General features: G+C 33.4%; 7 protein-coding genes across 7 annotated transcripts; 3 read left to right on the top strand and 4 right to left on the bottom strand.

The window, feature by feature from the left end:
• Positions 1–319: 319 nt before the first annotated feature.
• Positions 320–7,261, bottom strand: Wdr33 (WD repeat domain 33). Its single transcript, XM_069047777.1, has 12 exons — positions 7,084–7,261; positions 6,806–6,963; positions 6,588–6,754; positions 6,262–6,531; positions 5,138–5,289; positions 4,361–4,458; positions 4,131–4,257; positions 3,843–4,076; positions 3,575–3,789; positions 3,321–3,521; positions 3,142–3,267; positions 320–1,402 (listed from the first exon to the last, which is right to left on the bottom strand). Exons 2-12 carry the CDS (start codon positions 6,903–6,905, stop codon positions 588–590), a joined length of 2,505 nt encoding a protein of 834 aa, XP_068903878.1. The 5' UTR covers positions 6,906–6,963; positions 7,084–7,261; the 3' UTR covers positions 320–587.
• Positions 7,262–7,655: 394 nt separating this feature from the next.
• Positions 7,656–8,344, top strand: LOC138131033 (transcription and mRNA export factor ENY2-like). The gene is made up of 2 exons (XM_069047789.1): positions 7,656–7,844; positions 7,896–8,344. The coding sequence occupies exons 1-2, from the start codon at positions 7,783–7,785 to the stop codon at positions 8,134–8,136; spliced, it is 303 nt and encodes a 100-aa protein (XP_068903890.1). The 5' UTR covers positions 7,656–7,782; the 3' UTR covers positions 8,137–8,344.
• On the bottom strand, positions 8,158–10,357 carry LOC138131026 (protein O-glucosyltransferase 2-like). The gene is made up of 5 exons (XM_069047783.1): positions 9,991–10,357; positions 9,576–9,930; positions 9,216–9,526; positions 8,665–8,902; positions 8,158–8,613 (listed from the first exon to the last, which is right to left on the bottom strand). Exons 1-5 carry the CDS (start codon positions 10,173–10,175, stop codon positions 8,197–8,199), a joined length of 1,506 nt encoding a protein of 501 aa, XP_068903884.1. The 5' UTR covers positions 10,176–10,357; the 3' UTR covers positions 8,158–8,196.
• A 111-nt stretch (positions 10,358–10,468) lies between these two features.
• Ssu72 (Ssu72 CTD phosphatase) lies at positions 10,469–11,614 on the top strand. Its single transcript, XM_069047784.1, has 4 exons — positions 10,469–10,663; positions 10,716–10,987; positions 11,056–11,314; positions 11,370–11,614. The coding sequence occupies exons 2-4, from the start codon at positions 10,761–10,763 to the stop codon at positions 11,469–11,471; spliced, it is 588 nt and encodes a 195-aa protein (XP_068903885.1). The 5' UTR covers positions 10,469–10,663; positions 10,716–10,760; the 3' UTR covers positions 11,472–11,614.
• Positions 11,488–13,697, bottom strand: Ns3 (nucleostemin 3). Its single transcript, XM_069047779.1, has 5 exons — positions 13,501–13,697; positions 12,157–13,453; positions 11,898–12,103; positions 11,742–11,848; positions 11,488–11,684 (listed from the first exon to the last, which is right to left on the bottom strand). Exons 1-5 carry the CDS (start codon positions 13,600–13,602, stop codon positions 11,573–11,575), a joined length of 1,824 nt encoding a protein of 607 aa, XP_068903880.1. The 5' UTR covers positions 13,603–13,697; the 3' UTR covers positions 11,488–11,572.
• Positions 13,698–13,915: 218 nt separating this feature from the next.
• LOC138131023 (zinc finger MYND domain-containing protein 11) lies at positions 13,916–20,509 on the top strand. The gene is made up of 11 exons (XM_069047778.1): positions 13,916–14,073; positions 17,299–17,488; positions 17,542–17,614; positions 17,665–18,144; positions 18,197–18,410; positions 18,459–18,655; positions 18,707–19,121; positions 19,180–19,327; positions 19,379–19,508; positions 19,558–19,725; positions 19,778–20,509. Exons 2-11 carry the CDS (start codon positions 17,301–17,303, stop codon positions 19,898–19,900), a joined length of 2,136 nt encoding a protein of 711 aa, XP_068903879.1. The 5' UTR covers positions 13,916–14,073; positions 17,299–17,300; the 3' UTR covers positions 19,901–20,509.
• LOC138131030 (protein LZIC-like) lies at positions 20,499–21,370 on the bottom strand. The gene is made up of 4 exons (XM_069047785.1): positions 21,115–21,370; positions 20,922–21,057; positions 20,713–20,868; positions 20,499–20,652 (listed from the first exon to the last, which is right to left on the bottom strand). Exons 1-4 carry the CDS (start codon positions 21,213–21,215, stop codon positions 20,521–20,523), a joined length of 525 nt encoding a protein of 174 aa, XP_068903886.1. The 5' UTR covers positions 21,216–21,370; the 3' UTR covers positions 20,499–20,520.
• Between the last annotated feature and the right edge of the window lie 108 nt (positions 21,371–21,478).

Genomic DNA, 21,478 nt, shown 5'->3' with positions numbered 1-21,478 from the left:
TTAGAAAAATTTTATTTTCATTAGCTATGACGACATTGATATATCATAATTACATGTATAGGTATTTAGTCATAAATTATAAATGATCAAAGCCATACGTCTGCTTTAACAAGGCACTAAAGTGTGCTTTTACAAATGCGGGGTGCGTTATTTTAAAAATATAAATAAAACAAAATCACTTCTATTTGTTCATAGTAATTAATAATTGAGTAAAACATAGTTTGTCAAAATTGATTCTATAGTAGAGAACGAATAAATACAAACGCAATATTTTCAACCTAAATTGTTTGGTGTTGATAAATAAATAAAAAAAATAAAACAGAATTAACGAATTTTTTATTCTAGAAAAGACAAATAAATCGCTTTTAACATTGGGTAAACTTGATATCGTTTGTATTCTGTAGGTTGGCATAGTAAAGTACCTGCTAAATTGAATGAAACCAAAAAGTGGGAAAATCTAGATCCACATGTGTAAACTAAAAAGGTACTTTCTAAAACGTAGGTAATATTTAAATAAACTAATAGTAAAATAATCACAACGATAGCATTTACAGAAGTATTTATGTTCGCAATCAATATGACCACTTTTAAAATCTCCCCCTCGACGAAGACTGCCCCCTGCTGGGAGTCCCTCCCCCGCGCCCGCTTCCCCTCGGATTTCCCCTCGGCCGCGAAGACCCTCTGCTGCTCCTGGGATTCCTCGGGCCTCTGGGCCCACCTCGTTTCGCCCCCCTCACTCTAAAGTTATCGTTATTGTGTCCATTCCACCCATCGTTCTGCCCCCCGAACTGATCTCTGTTGAAACTACCGCCTTGATTTCTGAAGTTCTGGTGGCTCCCTCCGAAATTCTGATTCCTGCCGCCGAACTGTCCGTAATTTCCGTTGCTTCTCTGCCAGTTGCTCCTAGAGTCGTCGTAGTAGTCGTCGTAGCCTTCTTCGTCGTCGTAGTGACGGAAGTCTGGGTCGCCGCGACTGAACGGCTGGCGGAAGTCCTCGTCGCCCAAATCGTTCCTCATGTCGTAATCTCGTGGCGGAGGCTGGAAGTTCAGTTCGCGGTTCACTACGCTCCTGTAATCCGGATCCATGTTCCTCATATCGCTGTCCCTGCCAAAGCTGGAGAACGACCTCATGTCTTGGTCGATGCTTCGCATGTCCGAATCCCCGGATCGCATTAGGTTTGTGTCCTGGTTGTGCGCCGCTCCTTGAGACATGCTGTTCTGGACGTGGTTGGGAATGTTGCTGCCTCCTGGAGAGTCGTCGTTGCTGTCGTAGTCGTTCAAATAGTCTTGTTCGTCGTCGTTGATCGGCATTACATCGTGGAGCTCCTCGATTTCACCAGAGTCTATGTACTTCTGAAGAGCTTCGGGACCTTCCGCGATCACCGACTCCAGCTTTGACCCAGCTGTGGAAATTTTATTTTTAATAATAACGTTCAGAAAATAAGTCAATGAAATATAAGTAAATTAAAATCAACATGAGGTGCAAGCGAAGCAAAAAAAAAGAAATTTATCAGTAAAGACAGTCGACAAATAATTTGTAGTAATTAGATTTTCCTTGTATTTAATTGTTACCCTCATGATGACAATTTTACTAACGAAACACGTAACTTTCGCTCGTTTAAAGTTTTAAAATGAATTGAGAATGAAGTTTAATGCACAGCATTTTCATAAATTGAATGCATTTATAATGACCTTTTAAGAAATCGTAAGCGTTCACACAAATTGAGGAAAGAACAAAAATACTTTCGCTGAAATTATTTTGAGTGTCGTAACGCTTCACTTTCTTTACCCCACGACCTGCTGTATTCAGAGCCACTGTTGCCAAATTGCCAAGTCATACTCCCGCTGTCTGTGCATTGTTTTCTAAAATACGTTGTTGGTTTTACGTGAATTTGCGGTTTTTTAATGGCTTTTTTAAGGTTACACAATTGAGAATACTTTAGGCTTTAGTTTATTAGAGGCAACAGGGGAAAGCGGATGTGTTGTGGAAGGCGTAAAAGTGTTGTGTGTGAAGTTGTTAATTTTATGTGGTGTTACTAAAGTGGTGGAAACAAGGTACGAAATTTTTGGATTATGTCTACAAACAAGTAAGTGCCTTGAACAGTCATCCAATATAAATCATTTCAAGATATAACCTTACTATTTAACTTGAAATGTAGTCTCCTTTTTAAAGTGTTTTCCACAGACCCTCATACGGGGTTATTATAAATGTTTCTAACATCTAGTTGAGTAGTTGGTGTAGCGACGCACCTAAAACATAGCGCACAGCCACCTACGATGTTAGAAACATTTATGATAACCTGTATAATTAAAGGAAGGTTTTTCCCGTTAATAAAGCACTTCCCCATGTTTTCCTTCTCTCTACCCGTTCTTTAGAACCGAAAACATTTTCAATGAAAACATATTTTGCTTTTACACCACATCGCGGAAATAAATAGAAACATGCTTCTGGTGCTTCTGGTTCTTTTTTTCGACACGTGTTACCGCCAAAAACAACAATTTCTTTTCGGTCTTATTTTTAGTCATTTTTAAATATTTTTCAATTAAACTGTCGTTTTGTTTTAAAAACACAGATCATTTGAATAGCCAGGGGCTTCAGTGTCTCTTAATATTTTGCATACAATTCACACCAGATGCCTCACTGACACCTGGAATCGCCAATAACCGGCCTGTTCAAAAGTGTAGTTTGAGTGATCCCCGCAGAGCGCTAGTAAAAGGTGCTTTTTGGGAATGTTATTCATCTTAAGTTTTTGTCACCGAGAATTTTTCTCGTCCAAATGACATTTTAAATTTGGAATAAAAAAAACTCATTGTTTTTTGCTGCTTTGAAATTAAATTCGTGAAGTTTTTCCTTATTGTTCGTAGTTTTTATGTTTAGAGTTATTATTTTTTGTTATATTGCGTATTGATTATTATTTTTAGTGAAGGGTCCGTTTTGTGGCGCCCTCCTCGGCAGAAATTGGCTCTTTCTCGGAAACATTTTCATAATGCATTTTTAATGAAATGAATTATTATAATACAGCAGATCGGACATATTTACTTATTTGTGAACAAAAAAAAAAAAAAACAAAAACGATCAATAATTTTAAATGTGAGTGGTGGAGATTTAAATGTTGACTACTCCTATAGTTAAATCACTTACGATCCACTGGAATCAGTTTTCCGTAAATAATGATCGCGCTCGGTGCAATTTTCTGCAAAGGTACAACTCCTGGAGTATTCTCAACAATTTGACTTATCACTTCGTTGATTGTTCCAGCGGCATCTTCTGCAATTACCAATTTACTTGAGTTTAAAATTTCAAAACGAAACAAATCTTACCGTAGGTTTCGTTCCATTGCGCTTGGAAATTCCTAGGAATAGGTTTGCTGAACGGCACTTTTTTAATCTTAACTTTATCCTCATTGGAATTAGTTAACATGTCTAAATCTAAGCCAGGAATGGTCGTGTTACCATCAGAAGTGAGCGAAGTGAGTTCGACTTTGTCATCAGGACCCATCCCCGGAATAATTGACGGTTCCTCTGAAGCGCAATCAGATTAAAACACTTATCTGAAGACATTTTAACGGACGCACCTCCTACATCTAAGTCTTCTAAGCCGGCAATACCCGCAGGGAGCGTGTTTAGATTGTATTTGTCTCTCATTTGATCTCCAGGCCGGTTCCTTGTCCAAAACTTGCTGGTGTGGTCGTTTGAACCTGAACACAGTATGTGTCCTAGTGGGTGCCAAGCCAGAGTCCACACTATACTATCGTGGGCTTGTTCGATAGCACCCACTTCCTTATCGGCCCTAAAATTTGGAAGTTACAGACTTGATCCGCTATATGTTTGTTTAAAAATTACCCAACATGCCAGAACATTATAGAGCCGTCAGATCCGCCGCTAGAAAATAGTCCTTCGTGTATAGGATGCCACGCAACACTAGAGGCTTCTTTTTTGTGTCCGCGAAAAGTTTGCACTTCCTGATTAAGATTTCGCAAATCGAATAGTTTTAATAGGTGGTCACGTGATGCTGTTATTAACCAGTTGCCGTTCTCGTTCCACTTCAGATCCATAACAGTCGACTTGTGCGCATGTCTGATTTAAATCACCAATTTAAACAGTGGAGTTGACGTTGGGGTGCATACTTACAAAGTGGCCAAGGACTGGCCAGTTTTGGGGTCCCACAACTTGATGGGTTGTTGGTTGTCTTTGCTGCCGGATACGATAAGGCCTTTTTGAGGATGCCAATGTACACACTTAACGTCTGCGCCGTGACCTAAAATGTACGTCAAGATATTTCACTGTTGTTGAAGTTGTTTATGATGTGCAGTTGATGTAATGTTCGTAATTGCAATTATCTTCAAGATCCGTGGTCTTACCTCGAAGTATCCTCTCCTCCTGGTAACGGAAAAAGTCCCATATTCGAAGTGTACCGTCGTCAGAGCAAGTTACAAACTTCGTATCCGATGGGCTGAAGCTAAACAACACATTCACAGTCATCTCAGGGCAAAAAAAATTACAATAATATTAAAATTGACCATTAGTGCAGAATAATCCTTTATTTTAATACCAACTTAAATCATAAATAGAAAAGTCCAATTAAATCAAAAAAATGTTTTAAGTGGGGTCTGATTTTTGCGCATGAATAAAACACTATTTATGTATTTATTTTATTTACAAGTGTTTCTCTTGAAGAGGCGTGGAAATAAAACAAGTATGCATTTTAAATTTTTTTATTATTACAGCAAGCCGGACACTTTGGAAAAAATACTAAACCGATTGAAGGAAAAAAATAAAAATGCAAGTCCAAACATGTTTCCATACTTTGACGCAACAAAATCTAAAAACAAGCTTGGAATTGTCTCACGATACGAATTTTTAACGAATTTATTGAAACGTAATAAAATTTATACATCACGGTACAATATCACAGAAAGCTCTTATTTTATCATTAGTTAAATCTATCACAGCCTAGGTTTCATCAGTGAGAAACAAAAACATGTTTTTTCTTTGTTGGCAACAGTTATTGCAATGTATACTTTTTATTTATTAAAAGAAATTGCACTAATGTAAGGAAGGATGGGGTAAGATTTATTAAAAACATGGTTCTCAAAATATATACAAACTGGAGTAATACGAAGAGAAGTTGTAGATACCTTATGCCTCTAAGAGCTTCTTTATGAGCCTGGAACATCTTGACATTGTTCATGTTCGACTGCCAGTATTTCACGTAACCCGCATGGTCTCCCGTCACCATCCAACTGTCATTGTGGCTCCAGACCATTGTTCGTACTGGACTGTCATGAGCCTATACAAAACCAAATAGACATCTAAGCATTTATGAGCCACACGTCTATACTTTATCTATTACTGAACCATGTTAATTAAAACTGTATTTATCTCAATGTCAAAAAAAAAAAAAAAAGATTAATATAAAAAATCTGTATTTTTATACCCTCAATAACGTACTTAAAAAAAAAAATCCATAGATTAGCTTTAGTGGAAATGGTGGAAATAAAAATAAGAAAGCACGCCTAGATGCCGTGCCACTGCATACATATCGAGTTGGACATTGTAGACGTCGTTCAATCTCTCATGGGTTGTGAGTCAAACGACGAACATCGGTTTCAAGTACGCGCTACAAACCGACCGGAAAACATCGTCATTCGTAGAACCTTTATTATATCTGAAGTGGCAAATCTGCAGCATTTTCATTTTTCACAGCTGGCTTGATCATTAACGAACCATTGTCTTGTGTCATTATGAAATTGTAATTTTGAAATTTAACGCGTGGCTAAAATAGTCGACGTTTTCAGTTTTCATTTACCAATTCTTCATTGGTTTATCGCTCCGCCTTCGCGCAGATATTTCCAAGGTCAAAACCCATGAGAGATTGAAAAAAATTGTGTTGGACTTTCATCATAATCTATCAGATATTTAGCATATTTGCCATTTGTTATTACAGTGGATTGTCATAATCAAGGTCATGGCATTCTGTTATTCTAATGCATAATCTTGCACTCTTGGGTACTTTGTTGTAGAAAAGAACTCCTAATCTTAATAAATTGAAAGTTGTTATATTACTTTCTAACATTTGTAATTCATAAATAGGTAAATTTTTAATTGTGAAACGTAAAATGAAACTAAATAAGCATATGCTCAGAGTGTTTGCATATATAGATTTCAATGTGTTTCATCAGTATTATTTACTGTGCACATTGTTTTATATTAATGGTGGTAATAATTACTACTTAAAAATAAACATAAAAATTAATCTCACTTGTAATATGGTTTCAAAATTGAAGGTCAAGCCATTCCACAATGTAAATTCTCCAGAACTAGCCCCAGTAACAAGTCTTCTTCCTTCAGGTGTCCATGCCATACAAAATATAGGGCACCTCATCTTATTTGTTGCAGTTTTAACAAATCTTGTAGTTACACAATTAATTGGATTATCTTGGTAACTTGGTGGAGGCATCATGTCAGGATAATACATAACATCTGGTTGTAATGCTCTTCGATCCCTATAATCCCTTTGCCACACTCTTGTCTAAAAATTTAAAAAAAAAAAATATTTACAATGAAATTATTGTTATCAGCTATTACTTGTAAAGCTTTGATAATGGATGAATTGTAATCAACAGTTTTTCTCATTACAGACTTTCTTAAACGTTTTCCATCAAAATCTTCAAGGGTCATGTTGCCTAGAGGTCCTGGCAGAGGTCTCTGCATGTTCATGAAGGGCCGAAATTGAGGTTTATTATGGCCATATCCTGTAAATAGTTGATTAATAAATTTCCTTCAAAATTTACTAAATGCATTACCTTGTCCTGTTGCATTGGGAGGGGGCATGTTCATGTTATTTTGGGGCCCCAGGATTGGGGGTGGCAACGACATATTTGGGGGAGGTTGAGCAAAGTCCATAGTGAAAGTAAACTGGACAATATTTATTCAAGCCAATTCACGCTGAGAGGTTTATCATCTGTAACACACGCACGCATTAACAAAATCACTTTTACAAGAAATATAACGTCCACATCTCCCATATTCTACTCCCAACATGTGCCATCATTTTACTCGGTTTCTACTTTATCCTACTTACCCTGACATAGTCTTAAAATTGACCAAAAAGATGGAACTAAGCATACGAACAAAACTACAACGAACCACAAAATATTTTATAACTAAAACCATAAAATATTTGTCAACTTCACAAATTGCAAATGGACTTCTCTTTGCAACTTTGCATTTACCAAGCATGCGCATTGTTATTGCCGCGCTTGCGTGGATAATGCCACCACTAAAAACATAAAAATTCTGAATTTTAAAGTTGCTTATAAATTAATATTTTATTGCACGTTAAAAAATATAAAAAAACATGAAAAAAACAATAAGAATTCCAATACTATCAAATGAACGTAATAATATAGAAGAGTTATATTTTTTTTATTTCTATTTGGGGTGATTCAATTTTCGATTTTTGGTACTGCTAAATGCGGGAAATACAAATATCGCCGTGTTTTATTTTTTAATCATTGTTAAAACGCTTGATATTAAGACACGATGGAAAAATTGTGATTACAAAAGATTATTTATTAGTTTATAAACAGAAATAAAATTATAATCTTATAATTTTGTATGATTCTGAACAATTGAACGTAATTCTTTACCTTCCCGAGCGGAATATTTTGACAGATGAAAGATCAAACGTAAACTGTCGTAAACGGAACGCGATATAAAACGAGACCAGAGGAATGTTTTGAGTGAATGTTATAAATATTTTGAGCGACTTTTTAAAAAAATGGCCCAAGACTATGATGCCAAAATTAATTTACACTTGGACATTAACCACGGATTGGACAGGTAGGGTTAATGTTTTCATGTGATGGTGTTTACTGATGTTTATGTTTTAAGAGTAACTGAATTAGTTCAAACACGTTTAATTGAATGTGGATGGAGAGATCAGGTTCGTTTAGCTTGTAGAAAAGCGATAACAGAAAATGAGAAACATGTTCCAACTGTGGATGATCTCATAACAATTGTAACTCCAAAAGCAAGGAGCATGGTACCTGACTCTGTTAAAAGAGAATTGTTACATGAATTAGAATCAATTTTGATTAATGTGGATAAATTTGGGTACAGTAAGAGTTTCTAATTAATTCAAGTTCTAACTACATAATTTATATGTTGTATATATTAATTTTGCATTATATAACTACAGTTCATCTTTAATAGTAGTTTTACAATCACAGTAATTTTGTTGTTTTACTTGTTCAACTTTTTCCATATTTTCTAAAATAATTATGTTACTTTTAATTAATGTACTGAATTGATTTAATAAATGGGCATAGTAGCAAAAAATATGTTGTGGTAATAAATTTTCATTAGCAAATTGCTGTCCATTTGAGGCAATAAAATGTGCTTCTTCATCATTGTGTACAGCCCAACTAACTTTTTCAACTACATCTGATAAATCTCTTTTAATTTGAACATAGTGAGTATTTGGTTTTAAGTCATTGTAAAAATGTTCATAATAAGGAGATTCCTGTTTGATGATTAGAGAGCCTCCTGCTAATAGGTAAGGAAAGCGATATGCAGCTACTGTACCATCAAGGGCTAATTGGTATTTGTACTAGAAAAAACATGTATTAAATAAAATTGAAAACAATGAAAAACTACTTACATCAAAAAAGCTAAAAAATGAGACATGCTCAGTTTTAGGACCATAAATGTCTTGTTTATCTCTAAAGAAAAAGAAATTTGTTAAGGAGACATTGAAGAGATCAGGATGTTTTCTTGATATCTCTACAAGATCTAATCTGTATTGATTTGAATCTCTTCCTCTCCAAAAAGCTTTTTCTATCCTATCTTGCCATGGATCTTTCACATTTCCTTGTACAGAAAGCATATCCAACATAACTCTAAAAATATAAATTTACTTTAGTATATTGTACAACTAGTTATGAAAGTCATACTTTTTTTCATGAATTTGCAGTCTGCAAATGCAAAACAAATCAGTGAAAAAAAGAGACTTTCATAACGTGTTGTACACATTTTTTTGCATATTATTGTAAGTTGAGAAATTTGGCCTAAAAGGATTTATGCAAAATAAAAAAAAACAGAAATGCATTCTTTTATAATGATTAAAAAAATACTGGTTCATTACGATTTTTTGTTAAAAAAAGTCAACTTTCATAATCAATATGGAAAAAAAAACATGATGTTATGTTTTACCTGCCCATATTTTCTAAAGTTGATTCTGTAATATCATATGTTGGCATAACAATGTCATAAGTTGCTGTGCTACCACACCAGGAAAATATTGGAAATTTTTCACTTTTTTCACTTACTAAAGGCCAATCTCCTAAATTTACAAAAAATTCCATATTTGGTAATTTAACTTTTCTACTTAAAGATAATAAAATGCTATCCATAAACATTTTAAATCCTACATATTTTCCATAACAGTTGCGATAAATAAAATTATTTTTTAAAATATAATGACACAAACTGACTGAATGTGGCTGGTTAAATTTTTCAATCACCTAGAAAACAGTTTGAAGTACTCATTAATAAATATTTTCTTTAGTTTACTTTTATTCTAGTTTTATCCCAATCAACCATATTAAATGGTTTCAGATCTTCAATAATTTGTCTTGGAACAGGCCCACATTTCCAGTTTTCTAGAAAGTCATTTATGCCTCCAGTTGAACAGTCACATTCATCAGGATAAATTGTGTCAAGGATGTTATATGGTGAACTATCAACATGTTCATTTTGGTACTGAATGATTATTTTAAAATTAAAACATGGTTCATATAATTTATATCTAATAATGTACAAGCCATCTTTTCTATTAAGTTGATTGGTCCAAATTCGGCATGGTTTTTGTATTTTAGAAACACCTTCCAGAAATACATCAAATATGATACCAATATCAGAGGATATGCTAAAAAAAATTATAAAATATGACAAGCAAATGGCACAAATATTATTCAAGATATAATACCTTCTATTTTCAACATTCACAGCTTGAATAAAAAAATATCTAGCTGGCATTGAAATTATATGAGGTTTCAAACCTGGACCCCATACTTTTGAAAGTTTGGCACTAACAATTTCATTTCCTAAAGCTTCTTCAACTAATAGTAAACTACATATAATTAAAAAACGAAAAGAAACATGTAAACACATTTTTTTAGGTTAACTATCAGCTGACTTCATTTTTATTTTGAAATCGTAATTCGTAAACAATAGATTGCCATCTTAGCAAAAAAAAATTAATAAAAACCACTGTTGCTTTTTCGATTAAAAACATCTAATCATTGATTTTCCGAGTCGAAATATTAAGGTAAAAAATAACCATTTGAAGTGAAAGACCCGATATTTTTTAAATAATACCTTATATTTACATAACATTAGGTTTGTAGCCCTGACTATGATTTGACATTTATTCAGTTTTGCCACACGACACAAACACACAATCATCGTGTGAGAAATTTGCGATTTGGCATTCAGCTGTCATTGAAGAATTTCAACAATTTTAGTTAATTATTGGTAGCATTAATTCCCGTATCATTTATAAATAATAATAATGCCTTTTTATTCGCGTTAGTTTTTTTTTATACATATTTAAACTAGATTTTGATAAATTTTCGGAATTCAATTTTGGTTGAGTTGAGGTTATATCAATATTTTGCTATTGCGTTTGAATGTTGAATAAAATAATTCCAGCGTAATTCGGCTCTGCATAAAGATTAACAGTAACAATAAACGGAAATGGCCCCTATTAGCGATTTACGTATTGCGGTAATATGTTCAAGTAACATGAATCGAAGCATGGAAGCTCATGCTTTCTTGGCAAAAAAAGGATTCTTAGTTCAGTCATATGGTACAGGTGACAAAGTTAAAATTCCAGGATCTGCTGCTGATAAACCAAATATATATGAGTTTGGTATATCATATGATGAAATTTATCATGACTTATTAAACAAAGACAAGACACTGTATCCTTTTCTATATAAAAAAATATATGTATGTTATCTGAAAGATGTTTCTTAACACATTTTACTAGGTACACCCAAAATGGTTTGTTACATACATTGGACAGAAACAGAAGAATCAAGTCACATCCTGAAAGGTTTCAAGAAACTGATGAAAAGTTTGATATTTTGATAACTTGTGAGGAAAGAGTTTATGACCAAGTAGTAGAATTTATGGACAGTAAAACACCAACTGACAATTCTATAGTACATGTGATTAATATTGATATTCAAGATAACTTGGAAGAAGCCACAATAGGAGCCTTTTTAATTAGTGATATGTGTTTAATGGTACCTATGTTAAGATGTTACATTGCAAATTAAATGAAAATTATCTTTGTTGCAGCTAGCTAAAGCTGAAGATCTAGATAATGATATTGAGGAAGTTTTACACAATTTTGAGGAGAAATGTCAGAGGCCTATTTTGCACAGCATTGTATTTAATTAATTTTAATGAAAAACTGTTTTCTGTAACATATTCTCAACTTTATATATTTTTGTCTTCCTTAATACAAAGTTTTATATAACAAAAATATATCAACAAAATACTTAATGTTGGTCCAAATGAGCATAGACTCTTCTCAGCTTTTCTCTTTTATTTTTATTCTCATGTCTGTTAATCTTTTTCCAAGGTTTATCTGCTAGTAATTCTGGATTCCCACTGTAATTTAAAAAAAAAACCTACACTACAAACTTTGCAACACTATTAATTCCATACTTTGCAATTCCATTCAGATTTATTAATGATCTTCCCTTCACATGCACATTTGATGTTGTTCCATGGAAAAATAGCTTATCTACATCAGCTGTAGTAGCATGACTGGACTGCAAATACTTTTTTTTAGATGGATAAATTTAACATTTATTTTATTACCTTTACTGCCCTCAGTTGCCTAAGTGGTGCGTCTCTTTCTAGAAAACGTATTTTTTGTCTCTCTGGCCATGTGTGAAACTCCTTTTGATTAACATTAAGTGGAGCATGACAGTATAATAATTTACCATTCATATAGTCCTTTAAAATATATCTGGCTGCTCTAGGATTATCAGGTTGACCATTAGCAGTCATGAATCCTCTGTTATCTGCAAAACCATTAAATTTACATAACAGCAAATATTCAATAAATAAACTTTACATGCATAAGCATTCAATAATTCCTCTGAAGTTGGAGGCCTGTTTGGATCTTCACTTTCCATAGGTTCTGGTAACATTATACCATACTTATCTTCCAAAATGTGTCTAGGAATTAAATGTGCAATTAAATTTACTGGAGGCACATGGTCACGCATTTGATCAATTGGTAATATACCATTAATAATCATTTCTGCTTTTGTGAAGACAAAAGTAGGCATAACTAAACCTGGACAGTCACACAATAACAAGTCTTTATTTAAGAAAAGAGTTTGGAAATGTTTTGTTTTTCCTGGAGTAGCAGAGACTGACACTTTTTTAGCAGACAACAGTGAATTTATTGTAGAACTTTTTCCAACATTTGGATATCCAACAAGGCCAATAGTTGTCACATTATCAGTAACTTTTGGACCTTCATGAATACCATGAAATAAATCTATAAGTTCATCTTTTGACAATATCTCCTTTGAATTTTGTAATTCACTTTTACACACTAACTGAATCATTTTTGTAATCTCATTTAATTTTTGGGCAGTTCTCTCAACCTGATTTTCTAAATTATGTACACTCTCTTCAAGTTGTCTAAAACTTGATTCATGTGTTTTACTTTCTGATTCTTTTTCAATTTCTTGATTAACTGAAATTATTTCCTTAGGTATAGATTCTGATGCTAAAGTAGCTGAATAAAATACTGCTTGAATATTGATTGAACTAAAATAGTCTGCCCAACTTTGCCTTTGTTCCTCAGTTAAAAAATCTGCCTTGTTAATTAGTACTAAATTCATTTTGTCTGATGACACTTCTTTTACATATCTTATTAAATCTTCACAATAAAAAAGTAGAGGGTTTCTAGCATCCACAATTTGAACAACTACATCACTCCTTTCAACTACTCTCCAGAGCTGTCTCCAAAATTCTAAATTTTTTTCATAAGGTGTCAAAAGTATTCCTTGATCTTCTTGCAACTGTACTAAACTCTTGCGCCATTGCAAAAAGTATTCTCTTTCATTTTGATCCAATTCTTCACGACTCATGTTTGTATTCCAAGGTGGCCTTCTAGGAATTTTTAGTTGTTCCCTATGTTTATCATGAAGACTTTTTGTTTTTTTCATCTCATCTTTAGTAAGTAATCCCACATTAGTTTTTGGATTAACAAATTTAATATCCAGTTTTTCTGCTTGAAATTCTGCTCCTGTTAATTCTGCAGTAGCTAAAAATTCTTGAAACGACGATTCTTCCGTCACAGATTGCAAATTTAAACGTCCCCAATCATATCCATCTTGTACTTCAGTTGTATGCAGCTAAAATAAGCGTTTCTAAAACTCCTAAAGGAATTAAAATTTCTTACTAGAGACTTGTCCGCGGTAAATTTTCGTCCCTTATTGGCTCCGAATCTATCCTTAATTAAGGAACGACCCAAGTTAGCGGTAGGTTTTGATTTTTTCCCCATTTTTTAATAATTTCGAAAAACAAATCCGCACGTGTAAAGCACAAAATTTATTTATCTAAATAAATTTGACGTTACTGTCAAACTCACGTCAAATTTGATTCAGGGTGCCATCCAAGCAGAATTAAAAATTAAATTTAGGCGGTAAAACAATAATAAACACGTAAATTTTTACTAACAATTTATTACCATCTTACATTAATTATAAATTATTGTTTAACATTCAACTACAGATCATTTTAAAAGTCTAACCTCTATAACAACGAAGTATTATACAACATGAAAAAATAAAAACCCTACAAGCTAGTTCTTGGTGTTATTCATATTGTTGGTATTAAAATTATTAAAATCCATACAAGTGAGACCGAAAGGGTTTTGTCAATTTCGTAAACTAAAACTGCTTTAATTATTGTTGTGAACATATAGATGCTTCCTCTTGGCGTTTCGTTACATTCTAGGAGTCGTATAATAAAGGTAAACATTACAATTGTTGCGTTCCGCATCTACAGTTTACAGTGAAACTTGTTATAAAACACCACCGTTTTCAAAACAAATAGCCTCAGATCAAGCTTTAGGTTCAACAAGGTTATATTTTTTCACTGTTTCTTTTGCCGTCAAATAGTTCATTGTAATAATGGATAGCTGATTTAGATTACCCAGCGATAGAAAAATGTCCGTGAGTAAATTGGATCTGTTATTATCAAAGAAGTAAGTCTTTGAAAACAGTTCCATGATGCTGAAAAACCAAAGCGTTGCAAAAGACGTAATTGAAACACGTAATTGCTTAGCGGCCTTTGGATCATCGGTGTTCGTTTTTGCTTGGTGAATTTTAGAATATAAAATCGCTATAAAGTACAACAAAAAGACTGTTACAGTGTATATCTTATTTATCATATTAAAGTTGGGACATTCGTGTAGTTCTTTGGGCTGCCTTCTTGTATTCACGTTATAAATATCAAAGTGTGCAGGTGGTGAATACCCCTGAGTTACATTAACTATGGTGTAGATATTGTTTACAATGTCATTAATTTCTTGCTTTTTGTCAGGTGTAGATACATTTATTGGTTTATAAATTATATTCCAAATGCTCGAATCTATCTTACTAGGGTCAAATAATTTTGTAACAAAATCAATTTGCATATTTTGATCCATTGCAAAGTAGAGTGCCACAACAGAAACAATTGGTGTCAGAAAAGTTACCAAAGTTTTCATCACTAGTTTGATTTTCATGCATTTTGTATTTTCTGCATCATTAGATGATTCACTTTTTGTACTGGTAGGTCTAGACCCTTCTTCAACAATTTCACTAAGATTTTGATTTTGTCGTGGTACTCGCTGAATTTCTTCATCAGTAGTATCCTTTGGTGGTTGTTTAGTGACACACATTATTAAAGACACAACAGAATGTAAAAACGAATATAAAAACATCGAATTTTCCATAAACACCTCATCAAAACATTTGTCTCTGTCAAAGTTAGTGCCATTAGTGTTTCCTTCATTTCTTTGAATTTCTGCTGTATCAGATTTTTGAAGTTCTTTATGTTTTTTATTTCCCAAATTCACCTTGATCGCATTGGTCAAAAAAGCGTGATAGTTTTGTAAAAATTCTTCGTTTGGAAACTTGGAAGTCGTCAACGGTGATAAAGTTGTTTTATCATTAACCTCTTCAGCAGGTTCAGTTGTGAAAATTTCCTCAAAATACTCGGTTATTGGATCTTGACGACTTTCTTCAGTGGTAACGACGTCACTTTCATTATTAAAGGATGTTGGCGTCGAGTTCATTACGTGTTGTGACATCACGATAGCACAATAAAAATAAAAAATTCCGATGAAGATTGTGTTGAGCGACTCAGATAAAGCAGATACTGTGACATTTTGCAATTTAACATTTTTTAATAAACGAACAAAATACACCGAACTCACGATCCCCATTAATATTAATATTACACCAATAAAGACGTATGTTACGTACATTTTGGCGGATTTGCAGTAACTGAAATGAAAAAGTTTTAAATCGCACGCTTTTACCCTCATTGCGTACAAAAACGATTACGCATGTGGGTTGTAAGTATGCTATCGTGGTTAGTAATACCTTTTAAATTGAAAAACGGTTATTTGATAAATTACCGTTCCATTGCTTAATGAAATTATATTTTATATTTACATTTTTTACATCATTTCTTTACTTTAGATTTGCGAAAATCCAACTAAACGTAGACGGTTAAATCGCGGTGTCTTAATTGACTTACGTAGATGATAATTTGTTAATTTATTAACTAATGTAAAACATTAATAGTTCAGTAGAACACGATAAAACTTTCAGTTACCCAAAATTTACACGACTTTCTCTGACATTTTTGAAGTGTGTTAAGATAATACGATTTGAAGGCCCTCATCGGGAACTTAGTGCATTTTTCCCAATTTTTCAGAACACTCCTAGTGCGTCTAACATGCTTTGGTCTAATTCATAAATAAATTTAATCAACTATCCCAGATATCGTTTTTGTCAAAGTGTTTAAAAATGACCACCGACGTTGTATTCGCGAGTTTTCCGTTTATGATTTTACATTTTTACCACAAAACCATGATCACGTAAAAGATTATTAAAAGCTGACAGAGATCAATAATAAAATAAACGTTTTATTTGCTTCTGCATGTATATTAGAACCTAAATTAACTTATAAAGCACAGTTCAAAGAAAGTTAAATTTAACAGCGAATTTGATTCACTTTACGATTATTTGTTTTCAGTTTAATTCTCATATTTCATCTTGCAGTGTCGTGGGGCAGTGCAATTAATATCGCAACTGTATTTCATAATACATCAACACAGACTGTGATAAAATTGAAACAAGGCCGCACAGTCATCTCAATAACACCTTCGAGTAGATCCTAGGATTTCAATTTATATACAGGGTGATTTATAATAGGTTATAAATCACCTGTATTTTGAAATATATTTTTATAATTGTACAACCCAGAGTTATGAGATCTCCTAATTATAAAGTTTAGCTCAAGCTGAATTTGATTGAATAGTACTTATTGGGCATTGCGCTATATTCGAATGTGTTATTATTTCGTTATTTTATTTCTTTTATTGAAAAAAAATATAGAATTAAGTGGATCAATTGAGCGTTCCTACGTATAAACGTGGAGCATAACTCTGGCTATTACTCAAAGGAGCTTTTTAAACTTGTTAAATATTTATTTTGTTGAATAACTCCGAAAGAGTAAGTTTTCATGAAATTTATTAAACTACTTTAGTAGAATTAATTTCGATAATCATAAACTTCGTTAATATGCTTTTTATATAATTACACTTTTCCATTAAATTAATGATAAGGTAGGAAAACAACCACTCGACTCAATTTTAAGAGTCAGAGCATATAAATTTGCATTATTCTAACATAAAATTTTGTTCATGTCATTTTCAAATCGAAACTATCAAATTTAACAACAAACATTGTAAGTGCAAAGATTACAATTTGGTATAATTCATACTGTTTCAAGTGTTACGTAATTAACGATTTTATTGATCATTTTTTGAATGTAACCGTTTTTTGGTGGCTTGACTATTCGGAGAACGTGTTTGGTAATATTTGTAAAACTGTTACGGTACTGTTCGCAATTTGAAAGTCCATCGTTTTTTTATTGATCGGCAAAAAAAAATTCCTGCAATTTAAATGCTTAAATATTTTAGGGATGCCAATCAGAAGAGCCGCAGACCCGATCAGCGTCCAGCATGTGTGGGACGCAATCAGATCAGCTATTTTGCAGCGCCAAATGGCAGACACGAAACGAATCATAAAATATTTAATGCGGGTTGATAAATGCACATACTCTCAAGCCGAATTGTATATCCAACAAACTCTCCACGACGGGTTAATTATGTTAGTAAGATTAAAATATTTATGAGCCGTACCCCCAACGCGTATCGTTACAGGGCCTTACAAAAAGTTACAAGAACATCAAAAGGGGATCTAGTTGACAGTTTTCGAATCCCCATGCAGGAACTGGTAAGTGTATTGCCGCATGTTTAGAACAAAATTAAATTGAACATCAACAGCCGCCACTCGATGGTAAAGACTGGTACTGCTTCGAGTGTCATCTCGCTGGAAACGTAACGGCATGCAATAAATGTTTTCGGGTTTTTCATTCTGATTGCATAACAAATGGCCGTCGAAAATTCGAAGAATTTAAAAAGACCAATATTCTCTACGATCAGAGTAATAAGTCTCTCGCGAAAGATGAAACCACGAATAGCTCCATCAATATTTCGTCGGATTCCGACGATTTAAACGCCTCAAGTGAACTAAGTACTTATAAGTTGCCCCTAAATAATAACGATTCAAGCAGTGGACACAGTCAAGAAGACGCACAAGAAATTCATAACAGTGAGGAAACAATCGAAAGTGGGAGTAAAGAAATGTACGACGAAACATTGTGTAGTATGTGCAATATTTCCAAGTTGGATGACAACTGCAACCTAGACAAGGCTGAATTGAATTATCTGCTAAAGTTTGTAATACACAGGATTCAGTCCTGGGTAAATTAACAACAGTCGGTCTAAGAATTAAAAATTAATTTGTTAATTACAGCTGCCTAACATGATAACACACACCATGGCAGAGGAAGACAGGCCGGAATGGTTAACAGATAAAGAGCTCACCTGGCGAGCAAATCAGTTATTTTTTGAACATAGAGATATGTCCGTTATAGAAGTAAATTTGAATAGCGAATCGTACACACAGCTGCATGAATTTTTAGCGGATGTGTTAACAATACAGCATAATGTCGCGATTTTCCACGGAAGTAAGTAAACCTGTGTTACAATTCATCACGATTAAAAAAAATTTACAGTTGAGTCACAAGAATATGGAGCGGCAGAGCTTATGGTTCGAGACTGCATGCACGATTTGACAGAACTGAAACTTTGTGTAGACTGTTACCGACATAGCAATGAGAAAATCAACGCAAAGTGGTTTTGCTTGCCGTGCCGAGTACCTCACAAACTCGTCTGGGCGAAACAAAAGGGTTATCCGTATTGGCCTGCAAAAGTAAATCGATTCCATATCGTTTGTTGCGTTATGCGAAGTCATTATTTTCAGGTAATTCAACAAACCGATACACATTATGACGTGCGATTTTTCGGAGGCAAATATGAGAGATCTCTTTTAGCGAAAACGTTCATTAAACCAATTGAAACTCCTCAATCGAAATTACAAATTAAAACTTCTTCCGCTTTCAATAAGTCCGTCGAAGAGTTGAAATTCCACCAAAGGCTACTACAAAATCCCGACGAACTTCAAAAGCTGATCAGTTCGTCAAAACAGAGAGTCAGGGCCGTCAATAAACACAGAATTGCGACCCTAAAAAAGTCGCTGAGTACCGCTGCACAGTTGAAAAAGCGAAATAGTTCGTTTGATGCGAACGACGTGTACAAGTTTGAAGATACGCCGTACGCACCGCAGAATGTTAATTTGTCGCCGGACAGACATAAGCGGAAGAGCAGCATTTATGAAGGTGAGTTAGTGCAATGTATCCTCTTTTTTTTTAATGTTTTTTTTTTTTTTTGATACAGGAAGTCCTGTAGCTAAAAAAAATTCAAGTACCATGAGTGAAGATAAAAATGATAGCATTCATAATGTTTCTGACAACATAATTCACATATCAGATGGTGAGGAGGAAGAATTTTCTTTCAGAGAAAATTATTCAATTTCAAGTTTAAAGTAATTGGCTGTTTAAAATGTGATGAGTCAATTTTCAACTGTCTTTTTCAGCTATAATGGTTCATATGAGCAAGTTTCCAGTTCTACTGAAAACTATAGAATTCAAGACAGTTCTGTGTTAAGAAATCAGGAGAATGGAATGCAGCAGCTTGACCACCCCTACAGTGATTCAGTTGAAAAGGTTTATATACGAAAAATTACCATAAGATTACTTTGGAAATTATTTGCAGATGAGAAGAAAATTGGAATGTTTGAGTGATAAAAGAGAGCTCATAAAATGTGCAATGGACAGCATGCAAGGTGAACTTGATAAAATTACAAATGACCATAATGAACATTTAAAGAGATTGTTTGAGTCACATAATGCACAAATATCAGAAACTAAGAAAAAGCAATGGGTGAGTACTTTAAGTTGGTAAAGTAATTGACAGTTAATCTTATTTTTTACAGTGTTATAATTGCGAACAGGAAGCTATTTACCATTGTTGTTGGAACACAGCATATTGTTCACAAAGCTGCCAACAGCAGCACTGGCAAGCTGAACACAAAAAAGTGTGCAGGCGTAAGCGTTAGTGTTCCTTATTTTAAACAAAATTTAAAGTACACAAAATATTTTTGCATCTTGTATTATTTTGTGTATATATTTTTATAGTTTGTTAATTAACAGAACGTTATATTATCATACTTTACAATTTATATAGTGGATTTAATTGTTACAAGTTGCTATTATGGTGGGGAACGTTTGGCGTAATTTTCAATTTTTTTTTATGACATTTGAACATTTATTTTCCTTGATTTGGTACTTTTTAGGACCAAAGCATAAAAGTACAATTATAGATAAACTTTTAATTGTAGGCAATAAATTCAGTTTTATAATTAAGCGTTTGTTGTGTAGTTGTGTAGAACTTCCAAGTACTTGAAAAGTTCTGTATCAATCAATTTGTACATAATCGCCACAACTAATTAAAAAACACTTGAAAGTTATGCCACTATTTCTTTATTTTATGTTATTTTATATTGTTTAATAAAAAATAGTATTGCTTATAAATGTATTTTTACATTAGAATAAATTTTTATGTACTTGGCAAGAGAGTGATTTATACCACAATTGACAGATGTTTTCTTTTAATCTGCAGCTTAGTTGAAACAAAATGCATGTACAAATAAATAATTTAATTCTTATATTGGTATTTTTATTCATCAGTCACTTCCACAAATTCAACATTTTTAAATGCATTGGCAACACTATTATGGCTTTCTAAAAACTGCAATTCTTCTCTAGACAACTGCTCACCTAGTTGTCGCAAGGCTGTTAATATTTCTGCCTATAACAAAGTAAAAAAAACAAAGATTAACTTGTTGCCTATTAAACCTGAAAAGTAAACCTTTTGTCTGTCTCTTGCTTCACAGCTTAATTTATTGAGTTTAGTCTCTTGTTCAATATTTAATAGTCTATCTCTTAACTGTTTTGGTTCTCTCTTACCAAACAGTCTAATAACTTCAGGAGTTTTGAAAGCTTCTGATATGGCAGCTTGCGTTGCCTTAAAATATTTTTGATTATTTATTAGGTAATAAAAAAGTGAAGTTTCAGTACAAGTTGTACAGCTCCTAAAGCACTGACAAGTGAAATATCACCTTTGACTAATTTAGACAAACTGTCATTCAATTCTTTCAGCTGATCCATAGTTTCCTGTTTCGTTTCTTCATACTCTTCCGGGTCTAAATCATCTCTAGAAATTGTTTATTCAACATTCACGCTTATTTAATGAAAATAATTGAAAACCAACTTGCACTTTTCTAGATCTCCCAATTGTTCCACAAGCCGGTCCAATTGATTTTCAAGGTTTTGTTGTAGTTTTGCGGTTTCGACTTTTCCGTAAGAAGTCATTTTTTCAGCTTTGTGAAATCACTTACTCAAAATTTGCATTTTTTTGTAGGTTATATCAATTTTCAGATGATTCCCGTTAACTCTTTTGTTATCTGGAAGGTTCGGATAGAGTTTAGACATACGTTCAATAAGTGCACCTTTTCTGTCGAACAGCGTATCAAGTGAAAGAAACAACAAACGTGTATCATTTTGAAATGAAAAAAAATAAATTGGTGTCGTAGTTCAGTAATTTTCCGTTAGGTGCGTTAGGTGTACTTTTCTAG

The sequence above is a fragment of the Tenebrio molitor genome, chromosome 5, assembly GCF_963966145.1.
Source record: "Tenebrio molitor chromosome 5, icTenMoli1.1, whole genome shotgun sequence".
Lineage (NCBI taxonomy): Eukaryota > Metazoa > Arthropoda > Insecta > Coleoptera > Tenebrionidae > Tenebrio > Tenebrio molitor.
The sequence above is the reverse complement of the archived record's forward strand: the minus strand, read 5'-3'. Positions and strand labels throughout refer to the sequence as shown.

What these genes read in the sequence shown, in the direction of transcription:
- Wdr33 (XM_069047777.1), bottom strand. Translation starts at nt 6,905, where the DNA reads ATGGACTTTGCTCAACCTCCCCCAAATATGTCGTTGCCACCCCCAATC. An exon ending in TCCCAATGCAACAGGACAAG is followed by an intron (nt 6,755 to 6,805) that starts GTAATGCATTTA and finishes AACTATTTACAG; the next exon opens with GATATGGCCATAATAAACCT. An exon ending in GGCCAGTCCTTGGCCACTTT is followed by an intron (nt 4,077 to 4,130) that starts GTAAGTATGCAC and finishes GATTTAAATCAG; the next exon opens with ACATGCGCACAAGTCGACTG.
- Ns3 (XM_069047779.1), bottom strand. Translation starts at nt 13,602, where the DNA reads ATGGGGAAAAAATCAAAACCTACCGCTAACTTGGGTCGTTCCTTAATT. An exon ending in GGCAACTGAGGGCAGTAAAG is followed by an intron (nt 11,849 to 11,897) that starts GTAATAAAATAA and finishes AAGTATTTGCAG; the next exon opens with TCCAGTCATGCTACTACAGC. An exon ending in AATCTGAATGGAATTGCAAA is followed by an intron (nt 11,685 to 11,741) that starts GTATGGAATTAA and finishes TTTAAATTACAG; the next exon opens with TGGGAATCCAGAATTACTAG.
- LOC138131030 (XM_069047785.1), bottom strand. Translation starts at nt 21,215, where the DNA reads ATGACTTCTTACGGAAAAGTCGAAACCGCAAAACTACAACAAAACCTT. An exon ending in GGAGATCTAGAAAAGTGCAA is followed by an intron (nt 21,058 to 21,114) that starts GTTGGTTTTCAA and finishes AACAATTTCTAG; the next exon opens with AGATGATTTAGACCCGGAAG. An exon ending in AAGCAAGAGACAGACAAAAG is followed by an intron (nt 20,653 to 20,712) that starts GTTTACTTTTCA and finishes ACTTTGTTATAG; the next exon opens with GCAGAAATATTAACAGCCTT.
- LOC138131023 (XM_069047778.1), top strand. Translation starts at nt 17,301, where the DNA reads ATGCCAATCAGAAGAGCCGCAGACCCGATCAGCGTCCAGCATGTGTGG. An exon ending in TGTCGCGATTTTCCACGGAA is followed by an intron (nt 18,411 to 18,458) that starts GTAAGTAAACCT and finishes AAAAATTTACAG; the next exon opens with TTGAGTCACAAGAATATGGA. An exon ending in ACAGTGATTCAGTTGAAAAG is followed by an intron (nt 19,509 to 19,557) that starts GTTTATATACGA and finishes AATTATTTGCAG; the next exon opens with ATGAGAAGAAAATTGGAATG.
- Ssu72 (XM_069047784.1), top strand. Translation starts at nt 10,761, where the DNA reads ATGGCCCCTATTAGCGATTTACGTATTGCGGTAATATGTTCAAGTAAC. An exon ending in TTAAACAAAGACAAGACACT is followed by an intron (nt 10,988 to 11,055) that starts GTATCCTTTTCT and finishes ACATTTTACTAG; the next exon opens with GTACACCCAAAATGGTTTGT. An exon ending in TTAGTGATATGTGTTTAATG is followed by an intron (nt 11,315 to 11,369) that starts GTACCTATGTTA and finishes TCTTTGTTGCAG; the next exon opens with CTAGCTAAAGCTGAAGATCT.
- LOC138131026 (XM_069047783.1), bottom strand. Translation starts at nt 10,175, where the DNA reads ATGTGTTTACATGTTTCTTTTCGTTTTTTAATTATATGTAGTTTACTA. An exon ending in ACTTTAGAAAATATGGGCAG is followed by an intron (nt 8,903 to 9,215) that starts GTAAAACATAAC and finishes TTATATTTTTAG; the next exon opens with AGTTATGTTGGATATGCTTT. An exon ending in CATTTTTTAGCTTTTTTGAT is followed by an intron (nt 8,614 to 8,664) that starts GTAAGTAGTTTT and finishes TGTTTTTTCTAG; the next exon opens with TACAAATACCAATTAGCCCT.
- LOC138131033 (XM_069047789.1), top strand. Translation starts at nt 7,783, where the DNA reads ATGGCCCAAGACTATGATGCCAAAATTAATTTACACTTGGACATTAAC. An exon ending in ATTAACCACGGATTGGACAG is followed by an intron (nt 7,845 to 7,895) that starts GTAGGGTTAATG and finishes TTATGTTTTAAG; the next exon opens with AGTAACTGAATTAGTTCAAA.